The sequence below is a fragment of the Notolepis coatsorum genome, assembly GCF_963971535.1.
Source record: "Notolepis coatsorum genome assembly, chromosome: 19".
NCBI classification, from domain to species: domain Eukaryota; kingdom Metazoa; phylum Chordata; class Actinopteri; order Aulopiformes; family Paralepididae; genus Notolepis; species Notolepis coatsorum.
This window is the reverse complement of record NC_140183.1, coordinates 33835321-33860496: the sequence shown is the minus strand read 5'-3', so window position 1 is coordinate 33860496 and position 25176 is coordinate 33835321. Positions and strand designations below refer to the sequence as shown.

The 25176-nt window shown below is 44.4% G+C and overlaps 1 protein-coding gene across 1 annotated transcript in view; it reads right to left on the bottom strand.

Moving 5' to 3' along the window:
* Positions 1 to 24883, bottom strand: part of gnrhr3 (gonadotropin releasing hormone receptor 3) — a gene marked incomplete at both ends in the record, with an annotated part of 48928 nt that extends 24045 nt beyond the window's left edge. The window contains 2 exons of the mRNA XM_084336602.1: positions 6692 to 6893; positions 24356 to 24883. Of these exons, the coding sequence (XP_084192728.1) occupies positions 6692 to 6893; positions 24356 to 24883 (730 nt within the window). The remainder of the gene's footprint in view (positions 1 to 6691; positions 6894 to 24355) is intronic.
* Positions 24884 to 25176: the final 293 nt, after the last annotated feature.

Sequence of the window (25176 nt, the reverse complement as noted above, 5' to 3'; positions counted from 1 at the left end):
TCATGGGTGGATGGGCTAAAACCTAGGGCTGGTGTGCTTTTTGTGAATCTATGAATTGTGTGCGGGACTGGTGTTTTTCTCTGGTCTGCATCCCCTTAACATTGTGTGTATGGGCTAGCCCATTCTGCAGTGTTAGTGGAGTTTTCGTTCATTTATTCATTTGCCCCTTCATGGGTGCACACCACAGTGGAGGTTGCTGCATTCCTACTAGTGAGGCAGTGCTTCACTAGTAGTAGTCTTTTGTTGCAGCCACCACTGGTGCTCCGTGCTTGTGAAGCAGGTGGCATCAGTCCTTTGCCTCTGACATGGTGGAACGGTGTCCCGCCCGGCCGACGCCATGAGGCGAGTCGGCCCGGCAGGTGGCTGGTGGGCTGCTAAAGCCTATACCGCCATGGTATAGAATTAGCAGCGACTAGCAACATTGTTCAAATTGCTGTTTTTTCTGTCAAAAATGGTGTCGGTGGTGGGGCCTTAGGGCCAGCCGACGTCGAAACATCGCGCAAGGTTTTGAGGTTATTAGCTTTTGACCTAGCCGCAAGCTATAACCGCAGGGAGGGCTAGGATGCTGTCAACGCTTGTTTACAGACATCTTGGTTGGATCAGTCTCCCCTTGAGGAGGAGAGAAGTTTTTTTCCCTCCTCAGGGCTCCCCTCTCCGCAGAGGGACTTTGGTCTTTCCGCAGGAGCGCGGGCGGTATTTGACCTAGGCCCCACACCGCCTCACACCGCGCAGCCAAGGGTGAGGGCACGGCCTCGCCAGCGGCTGTGGCGAGGCCCTTAACCAGCGGCCATGTTTCTCCCGCCTGAGGTACCCTGGACACAAAGAAAACAGGTGATCGCAAGGCCGACAGCCTTGGTGGCCGAGGGATCGGCTACATTAGATGAGCACGCCCTAAGAAAGCCGTCTAGCTGTGTCTAGCTCGCTCTCCGGTCACCCCCCCCCCCCCAACACCAGCGGGATAAGGGCTCTGATTTGTTTCCTTTGGCTGCGGGCCGCGTGCCTTCAATGAAGCGGAAGCGGCCCCATATTTCGGTTCTCATGGGGACAGGGGCTGACACCCAGTTGCTGGCTAGGCCTGGGTCTGTCCGTAAGAATGTTGTGCTGTCAAGCGGCTCCCACACCACACGTTCTGCGTCTGTGTTTGGTGAGCCTGGTGTTGTGTCTGTCAACAACAAAGATTGTCAGCGGGGGAGCTCGAGGCCCTTGGGGTCACAGCGCGAGTTCCCCCAGCCCCGCCCTCGCCAGGCCGGGTATCACGTTAGTGCCTCCCACGGCCGGAAGACCAGCGGTGGTCAGGCAGGCGTGTGTGATTTGGGTGGTAGTAATATCACTGCAGGGCTACGGTGTGTAGGAACCCACCCTATCAGGCAGTGTGGGGATCTCACGTCTTGCATGTCCAGCTGTAGAACAGTTCCTCAGCAATCCATGCCGGGGAGGTGTTCAGTGGGGGAGATTTTGTCACCCAGTGTGATGTCAGCTCTCCCCGTATCAAACCGGCCCTTTCTGTCGGGGTCCCCCCTTGGGTGCGATTGCCTTGTTGGTAGTGTCAGGGTGCGGTATCCCAGCTCCACGAGACGCCCTGCTCGCGCGGTTGGCGAGTCCAGGGTTGGCAACGCACAGCGGGTGGGACCGGGCCGCCTATCTACGGTTTCTGGCGGACCAGCGCCAAGTGGTGGCGGGTGCGCTTGGGATTATCATCACATATGGCTACAGCAGTGTCGAGGTGGATGGAGAGAACGCTGAGGCGGGGACTTGTGTTTACACAACCCCACCCGTTTTCAGGTTTGGTACAGACCCTATTGTCGGGGTCAACAGCAGTGACAGCTCTGGCCGATGAGATCCAATCTCTGTGGGCGAAGCAAGCCATCACCGTGGTCCCAAAAGAGGACGCGATGCGTGGCGTTTCCTCCCGGTATTCTCTGGTGCCCGAGGAATCGGGGGGGGGGGGTGTCAGACCCATACTGGACCTGTCCCATGGAAGGTTCAGAATGTTGACCGTCTCCCACCTGTTAGATGCTGTCAGGTGGGGGCCTGGTTCTCCTCCATAGACCTGTAGGATGCGTATTCGCATCCCAATCATCCATCCTACCTATGGTTCCTTTGCAGGGCTTAGCGTACGAGTACCAGAGGCTGCCGTTCGGCTACTCTCTGGCTCCCCGCATCTTCACCAAGTGCGTGGAGACCGCGCTGGGGCCTCTGCGTCGTTGGGGGTTACGAATTGTATTCTGCCCTGGACGACGTTCTGGTCCTTGGCCAGTCAGGGTAGATCGCCAGGTCTCATACCAGGCAGGTGGTGTCTCACCAGCCTGGGTTTTGCTGTAGACTGGAAGTAGAGTTCTCCTCTTCCCAGTCAACGGGTGGAGTACTTGGGCTTTTTCTAAGCTCAAGGTCTATATGGGCATCCCTCTCGGAGCGGCGACGAGTGGTTGGGTTCTCGGCGCGCTCGGGAGGTTCCGTCCTAGGATGGTTACGGCGCTGTCCATGATGTGCCTGCTGATGGGGTCCCTCTTGGGCTCCTCTTCATGAGGAGGATGCAGAGGTGGTTTTTTCCAGTATGGAAATGGACCCGGTGTGAGACATATGGAAGCGTCTGAAGGTTCCCATGTCAGTACTGGGGGACCTCGTCTTCTGGGGAGGGTCTGGTGCCCTCACCTGCGGGGTCCCCTTGGGAAGCAGGCTGTCACACGTCACGGTCTTCACCGACGCCTCCCTCATGGGATGGGGGGGGACGTGTCGGACCAACGCAGTAGGGGGTAGCTGCCATGCTGCCCGGTCTGCGCTACATTCAATGTGTTGGGATTGAAGGCAGTCCTTCTGGTCCTCAAACGGCTCGACCACCTTGTGGTGGGCAAGCGTTTTTTGGTCAGGACGGACAACACGACGTCAGCGTTGTATATTGTCAGACAGGGAGGAGTGCGCTTCCCCCGTCTGCACCGGCCACCCTCTCGTGGGACGTTCCTGCTTGGCGCTCTGCGTCTCAAGCCTGTGGAATGTTCTCTGTCTCCGAGTGGGACCTCCAACTGGTCCTGGGCCGGTTGTCGAAGGCCCCGTTTGAGCCTCTTGAGCAGGCACCATTGGATCTGCTGTCTTGAAGACCGGGTTCTTTTTGGCCATCACCTCCGCTAAACGCGTGGGTGAGCTGTGTGCTCTCTCGGTGCGGCCTGAGTGCCTGTCTATTCGAGCCAATAGCGGTGCGACTCTGAGGCCTAATCCAGTCTTCGTGCCAAAGAATATCCGGAGCTCTTTTCGCTCCAGGGATATTGTGATTCAGGCGTTTCATCCGCCTCCTCACACTAGTGGGTTAGAGGCGAGCCTTCATCTGTCGTATCCTGTCCGTGCTTGGGGGTTTACCTCCTGTGCTGTGTCACACATGGTCCCGCCTGTACTGTGCGTTTTTAAGGGTCCCTGGTTCCCTCTTTTTCGCACTTTGGTGGAGTTGACTGCCTCCCCCCCTTTGTTAGGACGGGCGGGTGGACGGGACTCTCCTCCTCCCTGGTAGTGGGGCTTACGGGCCCTCAGGGGGTACACTTGTCGGGTCACGCGTCTGCTCTGCCCCATATCTCATAATGGCAGGAGCGAGACGCGATGACCAGTATGCTATATAACGAAAGGTTATCCTATAACCTAGTTATATGAATACTGGCAGAGCGTCTCGCTCTCAGCGCCCTGAGGTCCCTTGGTTGGGTTGTTGGAAACTTTTTTTTCCGAGGAAGGTAGAGTGTGACCATGTCCGGCATCTTATAGGAGGACGCTGGGGCGTGGCCTGGTCAGGTGCATGGGTGCAAATTGTTTGTTCATGAGCACAGTAGGTGCTAGGAGATAAGAGTTATCTCATAATGGCAGGAGCGAGACGCTCTGCCAGTATTCATATAACTAGGTTATAGGATAACCTTTCGTTACGGTGTCGTTAAGGTTAGGGTTATGGTTTGGGTGAGGCTGTCGGAAAAGTGTGTCTCAGTAGTGTCGAGGTCGCTTACCAATGTAGGACCCCGGTTTGGATCCCCGGAAGGCAAACATACACAGTTAAAACTACACGGATAGCGTCAAGGGCCACACACAGTGCCTACTATTCATTCATTAGACATGTAGGCTATACAGTGTGTGTGTGCGCTGAACAGGTGGCCAGGAGCGTGCAACAAGACAGTATAAATATGGAATATTAACACAGTCTATTCCACTATATCCACACGATTAGTTTTAGTTCTTATTTATTTATCCACTGTCATTTGCACTGTTGGTGTAGTGTTTTTATTTATTTTCGGACATTACGATGCCTCTTGAGGCATGACTGTAAATGGTAAACTTAATTATGTATCATACAAATATTGTCATATTTATTTAACCTCTTAAGCCCGGAGCCCTATTTTCTCGTTCAGTACCTTCTTGAGATCACGTGTAGAAAAATCGAAGGAAATGAATAAAGGGAAGATGATTAAACAAAAGGTTTTGTAGATACAGTACTGAATTCTCCCATCCGGACCAATGCAATTTGAAATATTATTATAGAATATAGACTAGCAGGCTTATAAATTACCTTATTATAGCCAATTCGCACATTTATGGATTGTGCCAAATCTTATCTTTCAAATGCCAGAGTTGAATTTGGATTTAGTATCACCAGGCGTGCATAAGAACAGATAATGAAATCTACTGTATGTACAGTAGGTTTCTTATTCTTGCCAGGGTGCCGCCATTTTGAAACTGATTTAAAATCAGATTGTTGCTAAATGCTCAAAATAGGGGCGACAAACTAACTGCGCTCCAATATATGCCAATAACGTTAAGTTTTGTGGTATATTATCCTGAGTAATAAGAGATATTAAAAAAATTAATACAGTAAGTCAGTAACCCATTTGCTTTTTTTTACCTAGGGGCCTCTGGGAAGTGTATTAAAAAAAAAAAAAAAAAAAAAAAACGCTCATTGAAAGCTCTGGATGTCCTCTTCAATATGGCGTAAGAAAAACTACAATTACCGACGGTCCATTTTATAAAAACAGTGGCGGACTTTCGCGATCACAACAACAGAAAAACTAAAACTAAAATCTATCTAATAACACTTTAACCTATTGGTAAACTAACGTATTGATGATAATATACATTATAACGGCTGTTGTGACATGGTTATGATGTTTATACTTGAATACGTTTGAAAAATTTAACTATAATTTTGTCAGACAGTCTGTAGAGCTTGATTTATGACGTGATGTCATTTGCGGTCCGCCGCCGGACCGCACGGGCGGAAGAGGTTAAATTATGATTAATTAATTCCAAGGAGGCCTGTAGAGTTGACATGAACAAAATCACCATTCCTCCCAAATAAAGCCCTTAAGAACACTGCACACACCAGTCTGTCAACTTACAACTGCTCTTCAGCGCTCCTAAATCCTGCTCTTAGTTAGGACCGAATCCAGGAGAAGGGACCGTTGGTGAATCCCAAAATCGGCCAGAGAATGTCTTAACACATCCACCGCCATTCACGCTGTAACACGTTATTGCCCGCCATGCTTTGACCGCCAGATCTCGCTGTACAGCGTTATTGAGATCAATATTTCATTTTTTCGCCATGGCATTCATAATTCATATATATACCTCCGACGCTGCAGCTGGACCCTACGGCTCAATACAACAACGGCTCAATACCGCCGCCTGGTGGATGGTCGGGCGAGTTACACTCGAACAACAGGAAGTGGGAGGTGTGCGTCGATTAAATTCATCCGGCCGTCAGACATTGTTGCAAGGCTCCCGACAGACACTATAGTACATATCGATCGCTTTATAAACTTAATAATCGATATGATTTCGGCGTTTATTGCGACATACAAACCGGAAATGGACCTAGGCGATCGACGTCCTATACTTGGGATATTTCACCGCCAGTCTCTTTGATGCACGGTAAGATGACGCTAATGTTATTTTCAGCCCAATTGTTTATTCATTTCACTGCAAACCATCTGATCAATATATCACCCATGCTACATAAAGCATTTACTGATGATCACGGAATTATAAACGACCCCCCCCCCCCCCCTTCCTCCACGCATGATGACGCATAACGTACTTTACATCGATTGTAAAGTTAAGTTTAGAGATGGGAGGTAGGATTAGTATTTTTAGTGGGTTCTGAGTGGACAGGAAGAATAGGGAAGAATCTTTGATTAAGCCAATAGGGGTAAATAGGAGGGATTACATTGCTAGTATATAACATTGATGCAGAGAGAAATTCTCTCTCTGCCCCCTGCTCAATTTGACTGACGGCTGAAGACCTTTTGTGTGAAGATTTTACATCTAGGTGTGAGTTTAGCTTAGAAGGACATCCTGAAGACAAAGGGACTTCACTTTTGTGAACTGAACTTTAATTTTGAATAAAATAAGCTTTTGATATTAAGAAGTATACAGAGACTCATTTTCCTACAACGGTAATTCATATACCATCTTTGACCATCCTCGACCTGAAGGATATACCACAATATTCCTTTATTGATCCCCTTGGGGAAATTCAGGAATGGGAATGAAATAGGGTTGCTATTCTGGTAAGTAAATCAAACGTATAATTTCAATATATTTAAGTGCATCTGAAGTACGTTTAACACACTAAGTACAAATCAAGTGGCTTCAATTCAACTAGTATACATTATATTCTTTTCCAAATAGATCCTCTAACCTCTTGCTAGCAGTGCCTTGGCGCTCGTACCTTTGTTCTTGAGATGCTGGCGATTGATCTCCACGAGGATCCGAGTATAGCAGAAGCTCATGACCAACAAGGGGAACACGTACAGCGTGACGAAGTGGAACATGTTGTAGACCGTCTCCTGCCAGCGCTCTCTGAAACTACCGTGAGTCACGCACTGCATAAAGTCCACGCCCTCTGCCTTGATGGCCCGGAAGATGAACAGCTGAGGAGGAATAGAATCAGATTCAGAAATGCTTTATTGCCTAGAGGGTGAGTGTAATGTGTTTCTTTCTACTAACACCAAGCTAATGCTAACACCAAGTCTGTCTAAAAGAGGAGGGTGAGTGTAATGTGTTTCTGCTAACACCAAGTCTGTCTAAAAGAGGAGAGAAGGGTGAGTGTAATGTGTTTATGCTATAGTGCTGTCAATCGATTAAAATATTTAATCTGATTAATCGCAAATTAATCGCATTTTTTTATAATCTTTTTTTAATCTACCTTAAACAGATATTTTTCAATTTTTAATACTCTTATCAACATGAGAGTCAACAAATGCTTGCTTTATGCAGCCATTTAACACAAAAGGAAAGGCAAATTTGCATCAAACTCAAAACAGAGTGATGCACAAAAGAACTTAAAAGAAAATAATAATTTAAAACAATGAATAAAGTGTGCATGAAATAATAGGGGAAAGAAAACATTAGGAACTTCTTACATGTCAGAAACAAACATAGTAGCAATGGGTCTCATTCCCGAACGGATTTACGACCAAACATTTCCTCTTAGGCAGATTTCTGCCCATTTAAGACATATTAGGGCTGGTAGTGCGATTCCCCACATTTTCCTGAGATCAGATTTGAGCGTGGCTGAGAGCAGATTGCTAAGGAGCACACTTATGATTGATTGACTAATTGAAAATGTTATTAACTTGACAGACTGTGTTCTCATAGTGATTCCTTCATGTTAACGCTACAGGCCTCCTTTGAATTAATTACTTAATCATAATTAAAATATATATGACAATATTTGTACGATAAGAAATTATGCATTTGATGTCGGAAAAATAAATAATATGGATTCATCTGATCACAGGGCAGCTGGATTAACCATATCTGAACCAGCTATTTTGGACAAATGTATAATTACTTTAATTACTCAGATATTCAAACACAATTATGCAATTATTGTGAAATGATAATTATTTAATGCCTTCTGTGGAATTTGTATTTCTTATTTGTTACACATCTGTTTTAATGATTAATTATATACATTTGAAAGAATGCAGGTCAACATGCAATATATCCCATTGATTGGTATACAATCAATTAAACTTATATTGAAATACACTATATAGCCTATACACCAACACTGAAATTAGTATACTGCGTGTGTGTGTGTGTGTGTGTGTGTGTGTGTGTGTGTGTGTGTGTGTGTGTGTGTGTGTGTGTGTGTGTGTGTGTGTGTGTGTGTGTGTGTGTGTGCGGGCGCGTGCGCGCTGCGGCAGGTGTACCACGTCCACGAGCTGTATGTATGATGACAATACATTAATCTAATCTCATTTCGATGGGTCGCGCAAGACTCGCAAGGCACTTCCGCATCCATTTCCACACAGCTGCGTCATTACTTTGCCTTATAAGGAGCTCTGGAGGCGTTGTTTTGTATGCAAATGACCTGAACGCTCCTCTGAGTGCTCCTTAGCACTCTTAAATCTGCTCTCAGCCACGATCAAATAAGATCTCAGGAAAGTTTGGGGACTCCCACTCCCAGCCCTAATATGTCTTAAATGGGCCGAAATCTGGCTAAGACGAAATATTTTGTCGTAACTTCGTTCGGGAATGAGACCCAATGTCTCGTAGCAAAGTAATACATGTTAGGTGGAAAAGTGAGTATTTCCCCACCCCTTGTCAACATCAATGGCATGGTGTGAAAGGTAGGCTGAGATCTACCAAAACATAGAACTTAACACTTTGATTGCCCATCACAAATTTTCTCGGGTTTACCCCCCGCGGGTTGAATGCCCACTCACGAGAATTCTCGTATTTTCTCTATTTTTTTTTATTAGCTATCTGAAATCATATTTCATCAACCAAGTCTACCGTTGGAAAATCAGCCACTCCAGGTGCTCAGATGTGAAAAAAGCGCCCCCTATCGTCTCCCAGATGGTAATTCACCCTTTTGGATTGGACTCAGTGAAAATGAATGAGAAAGAAAAACCCGGACTCCACATTTTACTTCTCACTCACGCAGCCGGGGTCGATCAGCTCCACTCTGGACCCTCAGAGCAGCTGGGATTATGTGTTTTTACAGTATACTCGTGGGATCAATAAAAGGATCGATTTTTTCGAATGGCGATCAGGAATTGGAATAATCCATTTGGATACCATCTGATCTCAGGTAAGGAATCTATGTTACCAGTCTTAGGATAATCAGACCCGTTTTCACGGAGATATAAGCTTTTATGTGATTATGTGATATGGCTGTTTGACTCTAAGAGTGATCAGAAACTGAGAGAATCGATTTTCAGCGCGCGGCACTAGCGTGCACACGTACACATATACTATCGATAATCTAGCGTTTATTCGAAAACTATTCATAAATAGGCCGCAAAATGACAACGTTCTAGAATATTACAGTAAAGGGCGATTATCATAGAATGTCTTATTTTTTCCGTGAAAACGAGTGATTTTCAAAATGCTATCAAAAAAAATCTGCTTCGACAATGTTGACTGGAAATGGGTCATTGATAATGCGACGGGCAGATTAGACACATAGCCATAATTTAAAACATAGATTAGGCGATATTAACGTTAACATTGGAGTGGATGTGGGCATTCAAGCACTAAATGTGCGCCCCCTGCTGGGCATTCAAAGTGTTAATGCACACAAGATTTTTAAAGGGGACCTATTGCCTATGGCCTTTTCCTGTGTGTTGCATTGAGGGGTTGTCTGAGAACATGTTAAATATGTACATTGTGCCTCTTCTGCAGCTCAGCTGTGACTCTCCCTCCATTCAAAATGGCAGCCATCGGAATCGTTACTAAATTGTATGTACATGTGAAAATATCTTGATAAAATGTGTGTGTACAAGATGGCGGCTTGTGTGTACATTTCTCATTTTCTACCTAAAGTTGAACCTAAAATACGTTTCGGACAACATTTCGACAATGATTACTATTGCTATGCTGTATCATATTTGATCTGCAACGTTTATAGTCTGAAAGCTGTTACAGGCATAGAAAACAGCCCAGGACTGAAACAGAGGGGTATAGAGGCTGCTAGAATGAGAACAGGACTGAAACAGATGCTGCTAGAATAAGAACAGGAAGGAAACAGAGAGGTATAGAGGCTGCTAGAATGAGAACAGGACTGAAACAGAGAGGTATAGAGGCTGCTAGAATGAGAACAGGACTGAAACAGAGAGGTATAGAGGCTGCTAGAATGAGAACAGGACTGAAACAGAGAGGTATAGAGGCTGCTAGAATGAGAACAGGACTGAAACAGAGAGGTATATAGAGGTAGCTAGAATAAGAATAGGACTGAAACAGAGAGGTATATAGAGGCTGCTACAGTAGATTGAGAACAGGACTGAACCAGTCCAAATGATTACAGACCGGTGGCACTCACCTCTGTGGTCATGAAATGTTTCGAGAGGCTGGTCAAGGACCACATTTGTGCCTCTCTCCCCAGTGATATGGACCCTATGCAATTTGCATACAGGACAAACAGGTCCACTGATGACGCGGTCTCCCAGGTACTGCACAGCACTCTCTCCCACCTTGACCGTCAGAAGGGGGGCTATGTGAGACTGTTGTTCATTGACTACAGCTCAGCGTTCAACACCATAGTCCCCACCAGACTGGTGGACAAGCTGATCGAGCTAGGCCTGAGCTCCGCCCTGAGCGCCTGGGTACTGGACTTTCTGAGTGAAAGACCCCAGGCGGTCAGGGTGGGGGGTCAGACCTCCAACACCATCACCCTGAGCATCGGGTCCCCCCAGGGCTGTGTTCTAAGCCCCCTGCTGTACTCACTCTACACACACGACTGTGCGGCCAAGTTCAGCTCCAACTCCATTGTGAAGTTCGCCGACGACACGGTGGTGGTGGGGCTGATCTCGGACAACGACGAGAAGGCCTACCGAGAGGAGGTTGAGGTACTGGAACGTTGGTGCCAGGACAACAGCCTGCTCCTGAACATTGGTAAAACCAAGGAGCTGATCGTGGATTATAGGAGAGGACAGCAGGAGACACACACACCACTGACGATTAACGGGGCTACCGTGGACAGGGTGAGCAGCTTCAAGTACCTGGGGGTCCACATCTCAGAGGACCTGACATGGTCAACACACATAGACACAGTAGTAAAGAAAGCGAAGCAGCGCCTCTACCACCTGAGACAGTTAAGGAAGTTCAGAGTATCGGGGAAGATACTCCAGTCCTTCTACTCAGGAGCTGTAGAGAGCATCTTGACCGGAAACATCACTGCCTGGTATGGGAACAGCACGGCACAGGACAAGAAGGCCCTACAGAGAGTGGTGCGCTCAGCCGAGCGTACCACGGGTATTGCGCTACCTCCCCTGCAGGCTCTATACAACAAGAGGTGCAAATCCAGAGCCTGCAGGATAATGAAAGACCCCCACCACCCCAATAACAGCCTGTTCCAGCTGCTGAGGTCAGGCAGACGCCTGAGAACTCCAGCTACTAGGACGGAGAGGCTTAGGCTAAGCTTCTTCCCCCAGGCCATCAGAGCCTTGAACAATGAACATTGAGAGACACAGAAACTGAACTATCCACACACAAGCACATACACGACACGCACGCTGAGCACGCTCACACACTAGCAGCCACTTTAACACTCATGCCGCACACACGCACACTTATGGCCAGAGGAAAGGCCACTTAAAGTAGTATAACATCAGGAACAGTGTATTGCACTACTAAAGCTACCTAGCATGTCCTATATGCTCTGTAAATACTAATGTACAGATACCGAGATGGCACACCATGTACCTGTTTATTGCACTGTTTTATTGGATTCTATTAATATGTTGTACCACTGTATTTTATTGGATTCTATTATATGTTGTACCACTGTATTGCACATCGTCGCGGGCAAGACCAGCCGCATTTCATTGTATACCTGTATGCCGTGACAATTAAAACTCTTGACTTGACTTGACTTGACTTGAGAGGTATATAAACTACTAGAATGAGAACAGGACTAGAATGCATAATCTGAGTGTTTTTATTCCAGCAAAATACTTCAAAGACATGTTTAGGGGACCTCAAAGACCCATATTAACTTGTTGAAAAAGGACAAAAATATGTCCCCTTTAATTAAAGACAGGGACAATCTCTAATAATCTGGTCTTCTTAGGAGCCGTTTCCAGAGCCAGACCCCTGCCAGAGCCAGACCCCGCTTCCCTCTCAATTATTGATTACGTGTCACAGAAGACGACGTTGGAAAGAGGTTTAGCAGCATAAATCAACCATAGACATATATTTGGCAGCGTCTCGTAGATAGAGATACACAGGTTACAAGCATAAATCAAAGTGAAATACTGCAGGCTTCAGCCCCCCGGTGTATATATGGTTTCCTGAGTAGCGCGGTCCTCCGCTAGTAACCACCTGCTGATCGATAGGGCTGTTTGCACTTGCACCATTTTGTGTGTAATTCATTGTAGTGAAGTCCTAGGAGCGACACGTGACTCCTTCCCAGGAGTAAAAATTAACACATGTAGTGCTTCTAGTCCACTGCAGAATGGTTACAGAGCAGCATTGTGACATCACACCAAACACAAACGCTACATTCCATTCAAAGTTGGAAGTCGGAAATTCCAAGTTTGGGTGTCGGAGTTACACCTTGAGTGTTTGGTTTCCGCAGCGCTAACGATCAAATTGTTGAGTATTCTTACGTTGACAATTGAAGTGGTGTTTTATGGTTTACATACACATAATATGTAATATGTATTATACATACACGACGTCAGATAGTGGCATCCAAGAAAACTCGTAGCCCATTTGAGAAATCATGCCCCGGTTTCCTACTTGGAATTCCGACCTCAAGAGCTTTTTACTGCATTTTTCCTAGCAGGAAGTTGGAATGGAGGGGGGTTACTGGGTGGTTTACTGAGATTTACAACAGAAATACTGTAGTGGTTCCAGGTATTACTGTGTTTTTTTCCGCATACACTCTATAGATTTACCACAGAAATATTTTTTTTTATCCAATTTTCTCCCATCCCAATTACCCGCTGTGCCAATTCTCCCCTCCCCTGTCTTGAACGTTGCTCGCATATGCCCCCCACTGGCCGGTTGTAGGGAGGATAGAAGCCTTGCATCACGTGTCCCCTCCGATACACGAGGAGGCAGCCTGTCACATCTTTTCACCTGCCAGCGTGGACTCTCATTGGCGAGGTGTAACGTGTGGGAGGCTCACACTACCCCCGCCATTTCCTGTCTGCTGTGCAGGCGTCCCCAACCAACCTGTAGGAGTCGCTGTCCACAATGTCCAGATTACCACCCATCGACTTCCACCCGCTAACTCTGCCAATTGAGTTAGTATGACGGCTGGACCAAGCCGGAGGCAACGCCGACAGCCGGAGTCGAACCCGGTGTCTCTTGCGTTGGTGACGAGCGCAATGTCCGCTGTGCCACCCAGCCGCCCAGTGAATGACTATTTCTGTATTTTCCTCATACACTGTAAAGAGACTTACCATTGAAATACTACATACAGTAGATGGTTATTTATATAGGGATTCACTATAGTACTTCGGTAATCACTAGTGCGCACAGAGGAAAAAACACAGGAATACTATAGTTTTACTATAGTTATACCATAGTACATTTTCATATGCACTTCCAATTAGGATTATATTTAATTTAGTTTAGTTTATTTGCACTTACAAATGAAACAAATCCCCCCCTCAAGAAATACAGTAACTTAAGACTATATCTTACTTATCGATACATACCGATACATACATCTGTACACATATCAACTCACATACATGTACACATATCAACTCACATACACACGTGATACATACATGTACACTAGGGGTGTAACGGTACACAGAAGCCACGGTTCGGTACGTACCTCGGTATTGGGGTCACGGTTCGGTACGAGTTCGGTACAACAGAAAAAAAATATTTATAATTATTATTATTAATATAAAGATCTTTTTGTATAATTTTTTTTTTTTTATATATATATTATATTTATGATAATGATTATAATAATAATTATTAAATATAATAATTTTCTATAGGCTTGCCGTGGTAGTCAGTGATACTGGTGTCATTCTGTGTTCAGGCATCCAGAGTAAATTAATTGCCTAGTGCCCCTTTAACCTGTTCCACCCCAGGTGAAAATCCGCATAAAATGTATACCTAGGTAAATGGAATATTGCTCCACTTCTACAAGGGCTATTTGCATATTCTTGGTATCTAGGTACATCTATGGACCTCAGTGAATGTATTCACAGTGTCAGAAATATTGTGTCTATTACTAGGCTTGCTTAAATTGTGATGAAACAAAGGAGAATATGAATTATGATTTTTCTTTGCATCTTTGACAGTGAATAACACCATGATAATAATGACCAAACTTAAAAAACTGCCACTGACCTCGTTCAGTTTTTTGCATCACTCTGAAAAATATGGATATATGATCATAATGTCATTTAAGGGTCGGTACCGACCCCGTGTGGTGGAACATTATAGGCTTGCTAAGTTTCACTTTCACTTCTAGAGAGTTTTTAACTTCACGTGAAGCCGAGACTGAAGACTAGAGAACAGATGACACAACAATGGCAGAGGATTATTTGGATTTTAAACACTGGAGACTGGAGAGGAGCTCAGATGATCAATCCGAAAAAGTATGTTTATTTTTTTTATTTGATCAGCGTGAGTCCGGCGGGGGAGAATGTTGTTGTTGTTTGTTGGCGACGCCAACGGCTTGTGTGTGTGTTGGCGACGCGCGGCGTGTGTGTGTGTTGGCGACGCGCGCCGTGTGTGTGTTGGCGACGCGCGGCGTGTGTGTGTGTTGGTGCTGGTGTGTTTGCGCTGAGGCGTATTCGTCGTAGGCTGCATGTACCGCACTGTGACGGCCGTACGGTAAATTCGCGGGACGAATACATGTACCGTTACACCCCTAATGTACACATAATTCAACTCACATACACGTGTATATTGTTGAGGAATCCCTAGCTGGTCAGAGGAGAGCACTCCTCTTCTTCAGTGTCTCCTAGCTGGCCAGAGGAGAGCACCCCTCTTCTCCAGTGTCTCCTAGCTGGTCAGAGGAGAGCACTCATCTTCTTCAGTGTCTCCTAGCTGGCCAGAGGAGAGGACCCCTCTTCTCCAGTGTCTCCTAGCTGGCCAGAGGAGAGGACCCCTCTTCTCCAGTGTCTCCTAGCTGGCCAGAGGAGAGCACTCATCTTCTCCAGTGTCTCCTAGCTGGCCAGAGGAGAGCACTCATCTTCTTCAGTGTCTCCTAGCTGGTCAGAGGAGAGCACTCATCTTCTTCAGTGTCTCCTAGCTGGCCAGAGGAGAGCACTCCTCTTCTTCAGTGTCTCCTAGCTGGCCAGAGAAGAGCACTCCTCTTCTTCAGTGTCTCCTAGCTGGCCAGAGAAGAGCACTCCTCTTCTTCAGTGTCTCCTAGCTGGCCAGAGGAGAGCACTCCTCTTCTTCAGTGTCTCCTAGCTCAGATTCAGATTCAGATTACTTTATTCGCCATTTCATACAGGTACAAAATGGAACGTGTTTTGGCATTACAGTGCATACTTTTTTTACAATTAAGAACAATACAACAGTAAATAAATAATTTTAAGTAAAGTGCAAGACAGGACATAACAGTGAGACAACAATAAGACTGTGAAAGTGCGGTGGTTGGGGACATGGATACAGTGCAACACAAAGTTCAAGTCCAGAAGTCCAGCCCTAGCAGCTCGCCATAGAGGGGGGGGGGGGGAGCAGGGGGACACCTGACTCGTTTACCAGGCGAGCTGCTGAGGGGAAGAAACTCAGTCTGTGGCGGGACTTTAGTGTCTTGGGCAGCCGTAGCCGCCTGCCGTGGGGGAGCATGTTGAAGAGGTTGTGACCCGGGTGGGCGGGGTCTGCCATGATCTTCCTCGCCCTCCTCAAGGCCCTGGTGGAATGTAGGGACTCGAGGGAGGGAAGGGGGCAGCCGATCACCCTCTCCGCCGAGCGAATCACCCACTGCAGCTTGGCCTTGTCTCTGACCGTGGCTGCAGGGAACCAGGTGATGATGGAGAGGGTGAGGATGGACTGGATGATGGAGGTGTAAAACTGGACCATCATGGTCCTCGCCATATTGCTGGCCAGAGGAGAGCACTCCTCTTCTTCAGTGTCTCCTAGCTGGCCAGAGGAGAGCACTCCTCTTCTTCAGTGTCTCCTAGCTGGTCAGAGGAGAGCACTCCTCTCAGCCAAAGCTCATTTAACCCACATGTATTTTGTATTAATTGCTTTCAATATTAGACCTATTTTGATCAGAGGATATGTCTACGATATAATCGCTGCAGAGATATAACACAGACACACAAATAATATAATATTAATAAGAAACAGTGAGGGTGATTTGATAAGATAACAGCGGCATTAGATAACAATGGATTAGGATACAGATTATGTACAGATCACAGATTTCAGAAACAGTCTAGTACATTACCCGCCCAGGAGCACTACAAGTGTGTACACTGTGTATACGGAGGTGCCTCTCAGAGGAAGACACACACCATTAATATTTCAATACAAGCAAGCAGCAAATTCAAAGAGCCCCCCCCCCCCCCCCCCTCCTTTTATCTTTATTCTTCAAGCGCTAATGTAAAACTGAACGGTAAAGATAAAAGCGAAGTCTAATGATTCCCAGGCTTGTGAGCAGATATCACCATGGCAAGCTGTGTGACGTTCATTAGCAGCTGTGTTAAAAATAAGCAAAACTGAGAGGTCATTAAATATACGTCTCACTGAGTGAGTTCCAAAATTATCCAGCCAGCCCAACACACACACACACACACACACACACACACACACACACACACACACACACACACACACACACACACACACACACACACACACACACACACACACACACACACACACACACACGCCAAGTGAAGACACCAGAACTCCTTGGAGGAGACACACACACACACACACACACACACACACACACACACACACACACACACACACACACACACACACACACACACACACACACACACACACACACACACACACACACACACACACACACACACACACACACACACACACACACACACACACACACACACACACACACACCAAGTGTGCCAAGTGAAGACACCAGAACTCCTTGGAGGAGACACACACACACTCACATGCACACACATGCACGCACACACACAACTCATCTATCTAATTTTATTAGTAATCTCACCAAAGCAGAGACCATAGGGCCTGTCTGTATCTTGATGGCACCCGTCCAAACAGATTCTCTCTTGCCGTTGATGGTGCCAATTAAAAGCTCCCCTTCTCTCACCACAGTCTCCAGAGAGGACAGTCATCTCCTCCTTGAGCATCCCTCCCATATCGGAGGGGCGGTTTACACAGGGCTGCTGCTGTGTAAACCCTGTCATGCCTCTTGCATCACAAGCAGAGAATATTGAGTTACAGTGGAGGTGTGCAAGCTCAGTGAATCACTCGCCAGGTGCGCAGATGAAACCCCCAGCAGTGGAGCGCTGCGTGTGACAGCAGATCAGGCTGATTCCTCTCAGGTTCATAAATCTGGCCTCTAATGGATATCGGAGGTGTGTTCTCTTGCCTTCCTCTTCATTCTAACATTCGATTAGATTAGATTCTAATTTATTGTCGTCATGCAGCACAAGTACAGCACAACAAAAGTAACACATCCAACCAGAGTACAAATGTAACAGTAAAGTGTGATAGTAATATACAAAGTACAGGGCCCAGGAGTTCAAAACTTTTAATCCCTATCTGATCCGATCAGATTTTTAAATCCCATTTTTTGTGATCCAGGATCAGACAACTCGGCCAGATTTTGTCCCGGTATTTCAAAGCAATCCAGGATAGGATCACCCTGATCCAGATTCAGACTTTTCAAGATGACAAGATCCTGAATATCAGTGCTTTAATAGAGCCATATGAAATCCGTTAAATTTTTTTCCAAATTCCATAATTTTTTTTTCCAAATTCCGTTTTTTCCGTTTTAATATTTCAGAATTCTGTATTTTGCTTTGTACGCTCATTTTACCATCAGAAATAGTGTCTAATAAGTGGGAATGAATAAATGTCCACAATTTAATAAGATATAACAGTCCATTTAATAGGGCTGTCTTAAATACTTCGAAGCTTCATTCATTTATTTCATTCGAATATGAAAATAAAATTCGATTATTAAAAAAAATAAAAAAAATAAAAAGGTATATATATTTTTGCAAAATCAACTCTGCCTCTCTTTGTTAACTACAACAAGCAATGCCGTTTGTTATTTAAGATGAGGTCGGACTCGGCACTGACAGATTTGTGTTCATTGTGCTGCTTTTATGAAGCCTCAAATGACTGCTTACAATATTTCATGAAAGCAAAGTGTTTTGTTTGTCTAAGATTTAAAAAGGTTTAAACTTTACAGCACTGACAAAGTTGAACAAAGTGCTGTACAAGTCCCACAACATAAAAAAAAAAAAAAGTAAAAAAAAAAGAAAAAAAAATTTAATACATTTTTTTTTTTATAGTTGATTCCATTTTTATTGCTCAATTCCGCGATTCCGTCCGCGATTCCGTGATCGCGGATTCCATATGGCTCTATGCTTTAATCCTACCGATCTCCATCTAGTGGATATGAAAATGAATACAAGGAAGACAAGAGACCACATTGCAGAGACATCTATAATGTCTAATTGTATTGATAAATACATAAAATCATAATGGAATTGTAATTAAAAAGAATACGCCCACTAGGGTAACAACAAAAAACATTCATTCAAAGGCAGCTGATCATGCAGGCGTGCTTTGAGAAGCTGAATTCTAAGTCAGGTTTCAGTTTGCTGAAGGTGATGACAGATGATGGACTTTTTTTTTTGTTGGAGATATTTTTTCTTTAATCTAAATTACATTTGTGATTGACAATCTTTGTTGTGATACCTTTATGAGCATAAACATTTATGTCATCAACATTTGGTTGAAAACAAAATAGGCCACCACAAATGTGACAAAATTTTTTTAAATAAAATGTATTTGCCATGAAGGCAAAATCATTTGTATTATTTCAGTTAACAAACTTTGCCATCTTATTTATATTGAAACATATTTTTTTTATAAATTGTATAGTACATTTTGCTCTGGTAATCCACTGGAAATCCACCCCTCTGGCGGGATCAAGTTAATCCAGTTTTTTGGGATCAAACTGATCCCAATCCTGTGGTGTCAATTTGAACTACCCGTTTTGAAGATTTGATCCAGATTATAGTTTGGATTTGATTTCCTGATCTGATCGGATATCAAAGTGATCCTAATCCTGTTTTTTGGTTTTCAACTACCCAAAATCCAAATCTGATCCGATCAGATAGGGATTAAAAGTTTTGAACTCCTGGGTGATTAAACTGGGTATATAACATATACATTAGTACTACTGAGTAATAGTGCTAATCAGATCTATGTACAGAGTTGTAGTATTATTATGTACAGTGATACAGGTATAAAGACATTATGGTAGTAAGTCATACTGGCCAGCAGCGTAACTAGTAAGAGTAGGTACAGATATAGATACAGTATCTACAGATATATAAAATGGATTATATGCAGGTATGTACAGACAAATGTGGATAGATCTACAGTATATACAGTAAGAATAAATATATATACGGTATATACAGCATTATTGTACATGCTATCATACAGAGTTATATGGGTTAAATGCAGGTGTATACATAGATAAGGATTATATGCAGGTATACTCAGACAGATATGTATATGTATGCTGTAAATATAAATGTATATATACGACGGTATATACAGCACTATTGTACATGCTATCATACAGAGATATATGGGTAGCCTAGTATGAGGTAGATATTTATGATTATTATGATTACTATGATTACAGTGTAGGGCAGTTGTAGACAGTGAAAGCAGTAGGTATGTATACATTGACTATAGGCAACAGAGTTCAAAGTGCATACAGTATGGGTAACAGAGCCTAGAGTGTAAGCAATGGAGTTCAGAGTTTATAGGGGGAGCATCATAGTACAGAGTTCAGGGAGATGACAGCTGAGATTCATGAAAATGTTTCATTGTTTTTCAGTTTCTAGTTTCAGTTTCACGGCACTTTGCGAGCGTCTGAAGGCTCGGGACTGCATTTTTCGCCAAACACATAAATTACGGAATTAATTAAAGCGCGTCAGATTATCACCCCGGACTCCCGAGGCTCCAGAAGTCAATCATCCGCCGATTGCGAAAATGATTAGTCAGCGTTGTAACTTGTAGCCAACAATGTGTAGCATTCCAGTGATATCCCACGTGGGGGTGTGCGAATCAGGGATCTAGGTGAAAATTGACAAGCGAAGACAGGATCAAGTGATACAAATTCCTAATGAATTTACTTGGATGAGGAAATGGAGAGATGGAGAGCTTTTTTCTTGGCACATGGTTTACCCGGATGTCTCTATAAGACAAATTTCTGAATGGATTTTTATAAAATGTGGACCTGTACTTCAGGCTATGGATTTGTGTTTTCCAGCTTATACAAAAAATATATATATATTATTTTGGAATATTGCAACTACTACACAAAAACGTTGTGAGTACACAAATTCAAGTTCAACTCAAGTTCAGCCCTATGTTACTCATTAGCACTAAAAGTGATTTTTCTTTATTGTGTAAGAAACTTCAGAATGTTATCTTTCAAAAGAGACCAGGCTTATCCATGTGCTATAAGCATAAAGTGTAAAGATAAGCTTTGCAAAAAAAGTATGGAGTCCTCAAGTTCAAGTAAAATAATTGCCACTTTTCTGGGTGCATGTTATGTGGTTCAATTTGGGATATTGCAACCACTACAGAAACATTTTAGTACACAAGTTCAAGTTCAACTCAAGTTCAGACCTATATGCTACTCTATTTCATTAGCACTAAAAGTGATTTTCCTTTTTTGCATTAGTAACTTCAGAATGTTATCTTTCAAAAGAGACCAGGTTTATGCATGTGCTATAAGCATAACGTATAAAGGTAAGCTTTGCAAAAAAAGTATGCAGTCCTCAAGTTCAAGTAAAGAAAATTGCAGCTTTTCTGGGTGCATGTTAAGAGGTTAATGCATCTTTGAGTAAACTTTGAGTAGAGATTCAAGATTCAAGAGGTTTATTCATCACATACATACACAAGAGATAGTGAAATGAAGGTGGCCATGCCCGCTTCGATTGTGCAAAGTATCATTTAGTATCTCGAGGCTGGGGCCAGCATGTCCTCTTTTTTGGAAATCAAAATATGGTCACCCTAACTTATATGCATCCATTATGTTGCAGTAAACATGGTCTAGGGTTTTGTATCCTCTTGTGGGAGGAGGTCAATGAAATAACCTACACTTGATCATGATATGGGTAACGTAACGATAGACGGTGAGGGGCTAGCTTTAGCGTAGCCCTCAGTCCTCCGCGCGTACCACTCTTCTGCTTGCAATCACAGCGGGGGCGAGGAGCTTGGCCAGCCGCCCACACTGTGATGATATTCCCCGGTGTCCAAGCGATCTTGTTTGGGGAGCTGAAGATCGCCGATAACATTGTCAGATTGTTGTAATCCAATGACCAAAAGATATTGTTTAAGTAGGTCTAGATAGGTGTGATATGAAAGCAAGACTGTTCTGGGTGAGCAGACTTGTTTCCCCTTGTAGTTCGTCTTCGCTCAGCCTTTTACAGATAATAAGTCTTCGTAAACAGAACCTGTACAATAATGTTTATAAAGCAGCCGGCTGATAGCAGCAGTGTTGAGACCGTGGATTACCAGGCACCTAGTAGTTCAATATCGGAAATAATGTGAAGGCAATGGGGGGGGGGGGGGGGGGAGAGTGTGCAGGAGTGTTGGCTATCTTATAATGACAAAACCTCCAGCTGGTTTAAAGGAGAACTTCTGTATTTTTAAACCTGGACCATATTCTTCTGTCATGTGGGGTCTAAATGAATAATAGAGACAAACAATTGGTCCAGTATTGATGGAGATTGCTTCAGCCAGCAGTTGCAAAAGAGGCTGCAATGTAATCACAACAGTGGTCCACAAAAATTGCTTATTTTTGCTGAAGGCAGGCTCAGACTTTTATAATAAGTGTCTGGCAATATTCTGTTCCCTAAATCCCTGTTCCCTAAATCCCCTTACAGAGATAGACCGCTGTGTAATGCTTCATCCGGTCTCCATCCATTTCACTATTTGCGGCCAGGGATGATTTTTCTGATGTTTACATATTTTATAATCAATCAAGACTTGATATTTTGTACATATTACTGGATTTCTGAGTGATTGTTTCTGACGTTATCCTACCAAGCTTTTGTGTGTAGGTTTGGGGGATACTAGTTTAAGGAATGTTCTGTAGCTTTGGGGACTACTACTGTAGTTTACTGCACAATTGTACAGCCCTGTCCTATATTCTATTCTATAGTATTTTAATTCTAATTTAGTTTATATATTCCATTTTATTTTATTCTACTTTCATTAACAAATTTGTTGTATGTGCAAGCTTACTTGGCAATAAAGACTCTTCTGATTCTGATTTAAGGAAGGTTCTGTAGCTTTGTGGACTACTAGTTTAATGAGTTATGTAGCTTTGGGGACTACTAGCGTGGATATATCTATAGTGGAATAGACAGTATTAATATTCCATATGCGGGCTCCTGGCCACCTGTTCAGTACACACACGCGTGCGCGCGGCACGCTCGTGCGTACTGTATAGTCTACATGCGTAGTGATTCTGAATGAACAGTATAGGCTTATATTATTTTAATGACTTGTTTATTTATTTATCCACTGTCATTTCAGTGTTGGTGTATAGGCTATAGTGTATTTCAGTTTAAGTTTAATTGATTAATGATATATTCGAAGGAATGCAGGTTTATAAATTACCAAGTATGGTTTTGTCAATATTCCAATGTACAGTTTGGCTTGTACTGTACCCATTCTGCAATCTGTTAATAAAGTTTTCAATCAATCAATCAATCAATCAATCAATCAATCAAAGGTCTGTCCCATTGTATACCAATCAATGGGATATATTGCATGTTGACCTACATTCTTTCAAATGTATATAATTAATCATTAAAACAGATGTGTAACAAATAAGAAATACAAATTCCACAGAAGGCATTAAATAATGATTATTTTCAATACAACTACTAGTTTAAGGAGTTCTGTAGCTTTGGGGACTACTAGTTTAAGGAGTTCTGTAGCTTTGGGGCCAGGGAACAAAATAACCACCCGCCAAGCGCCAATGGCCTGTAGATTTAATGTTTGGCGAGTAAAAATGTTAGGTCTGCCCGCCATCTGGCGTGTAGTTCATATCGATACTCTTATTTAGAAAATCCTGTGCGGGTCTCATTTCCGCCCCAAGCGCAGCTCCAGTCATAATATCTGGGCTCCGGCAGCTAGCAACGTTCAGGTTCATATGATACTCTTATTTTGAAAAACCCTGTAGTAACTCCACGAGTCATAATATCCGCCCAGTCCGTGTTTCTGAAAGCAGAGCAGCGTTAACACAGCAGTGCGCCTACAGGTCCCGAAATAAGTCTGTGGTGTTTTTTTTCTTCTCACAACGGGTCAAATGCATCTACATGCTTTGCACCGTCGCCATTCCTTTATGCCCACATCGCCCGAAATTAACGTTTATGTACCATTACAATCACTACAACGTTAGCGTAAGCTAACAAGCTAATCCTGATCAGAGGCAGAGGCGCAGAGCCATAGAGAACAGCAGACACAGTGTGGACTGGGGAAAGGGAAATGGGGGGGCACTCTCCCCTTCCCTGTGTGTGTGCGTGCGTGCGTTTGGAAAGACAACGAAGTCACTAGTCAGGACTCAGGACAGGAGTATATTATAGTAAACTGAGGATTACTGAGGATGGACAGATAATGTTGATATTCAAATATAAAAAAGTTTCGAGAGGAGTGGAAGTTTGAAGACAGACTACAATATGATGCGGGGGGTGAGTTGAAACAGTGTGTGTGTGTGTGTGTCCCGACCCCACTTCTATGTTTCAATAAATTATTTGCATTTAAAACTATTAACGCTGACTCATTCCTTCAGTCCACTCAAAATTATGCTAATATTCCTTATGTTGTTTATGATATTAATTGAAAATAGCATATGAGAGTATTATATAGTAATAATAACACATGGCGATATACTAAAAAGCTATTTATAATTTTTGGCTGGTAAAAAATCTGCCCGGCTGGTAGTTTTTCAAATCTACCTGCCAAATGGCTGGTAAGTCAAAAAGTTAAGTTTGTTCCCTGTTTGGGGCCAGAGAGAGAGAGAGAGAGAGAGTCAGTATTAGTAAACACGCAGCGCTAGAATCCAGAGAGAGAGCGTCAGTATTTTTAAACACGCAGCACTAGAAGCCAAAGAAAGATAGAGTCAGTATTAGTAAATGTGCAGCACTAGAAGGCAGAGAGAGAGAGTCTTGCTCACCTGCGGCGAAGCCAGCAGCAGACTGAGGCACCAGGCCAGACCCAGCATCCTCTTGTTCCTCCGGTGGGAGTTGAGCGAGTCCAGCGGGTGCAGGATGGCGTGGTGTCGGTCCAGGCTGATGACCACCAGGATGAAGGCGGAGGAGTGCATGGCGAACAGCTTGAGGAAGCACAGCAGCTTGCACATGGCGTCGCCGCCGTACCACTGCACCGTGACGTTCCAGACGGCGTCCAGCGGCATCACCACGAAGGTCATCATCAGGTCGGCGGATGCCAGGCTGACGATGAGCGGCCGCAGGTGGGAGGCGAGGCGCCGGCCGCGCCCACGGCACACGCTGACCAGCAGCGCCAGGTTGCTGCACGCCGCGAAGAGGAAGAGGACGAAGGTGGCGCTGACGCGGAACTGGGCAGCGCGGGTGAAGGCAGGCGCCTCCCACTCGGCCAGCGGGGGGAACTGGGAGGCGTTGGAGACGACGGGGGGCGGCGGAGAACCACTGGTCTCCGCAGAGAAGGACCAATTCCCTGACATTCTGCAAAAGAGAGAATGATGATTTTGTAAAACTGAACAATATAGTATAGGACAATTAATGTCAACTGACATTAAATGGTAAATAAAATTGAAAAAAATTGTGCATTTTGCACAATTTGTTTCTCACATTTTACACATTCACTCACACATTCACACACCGACGGCGGAGGCAACCATGCAAAGTGCCAACCTGCTCATTGGGAGCAGTTAGGGGTTAAGTGTCTTGCTCAAGGACACTTCGACATGCTTTCCAGGAGGAGTGGGAATCGAACCGAGAACCTCCAGATTACCAG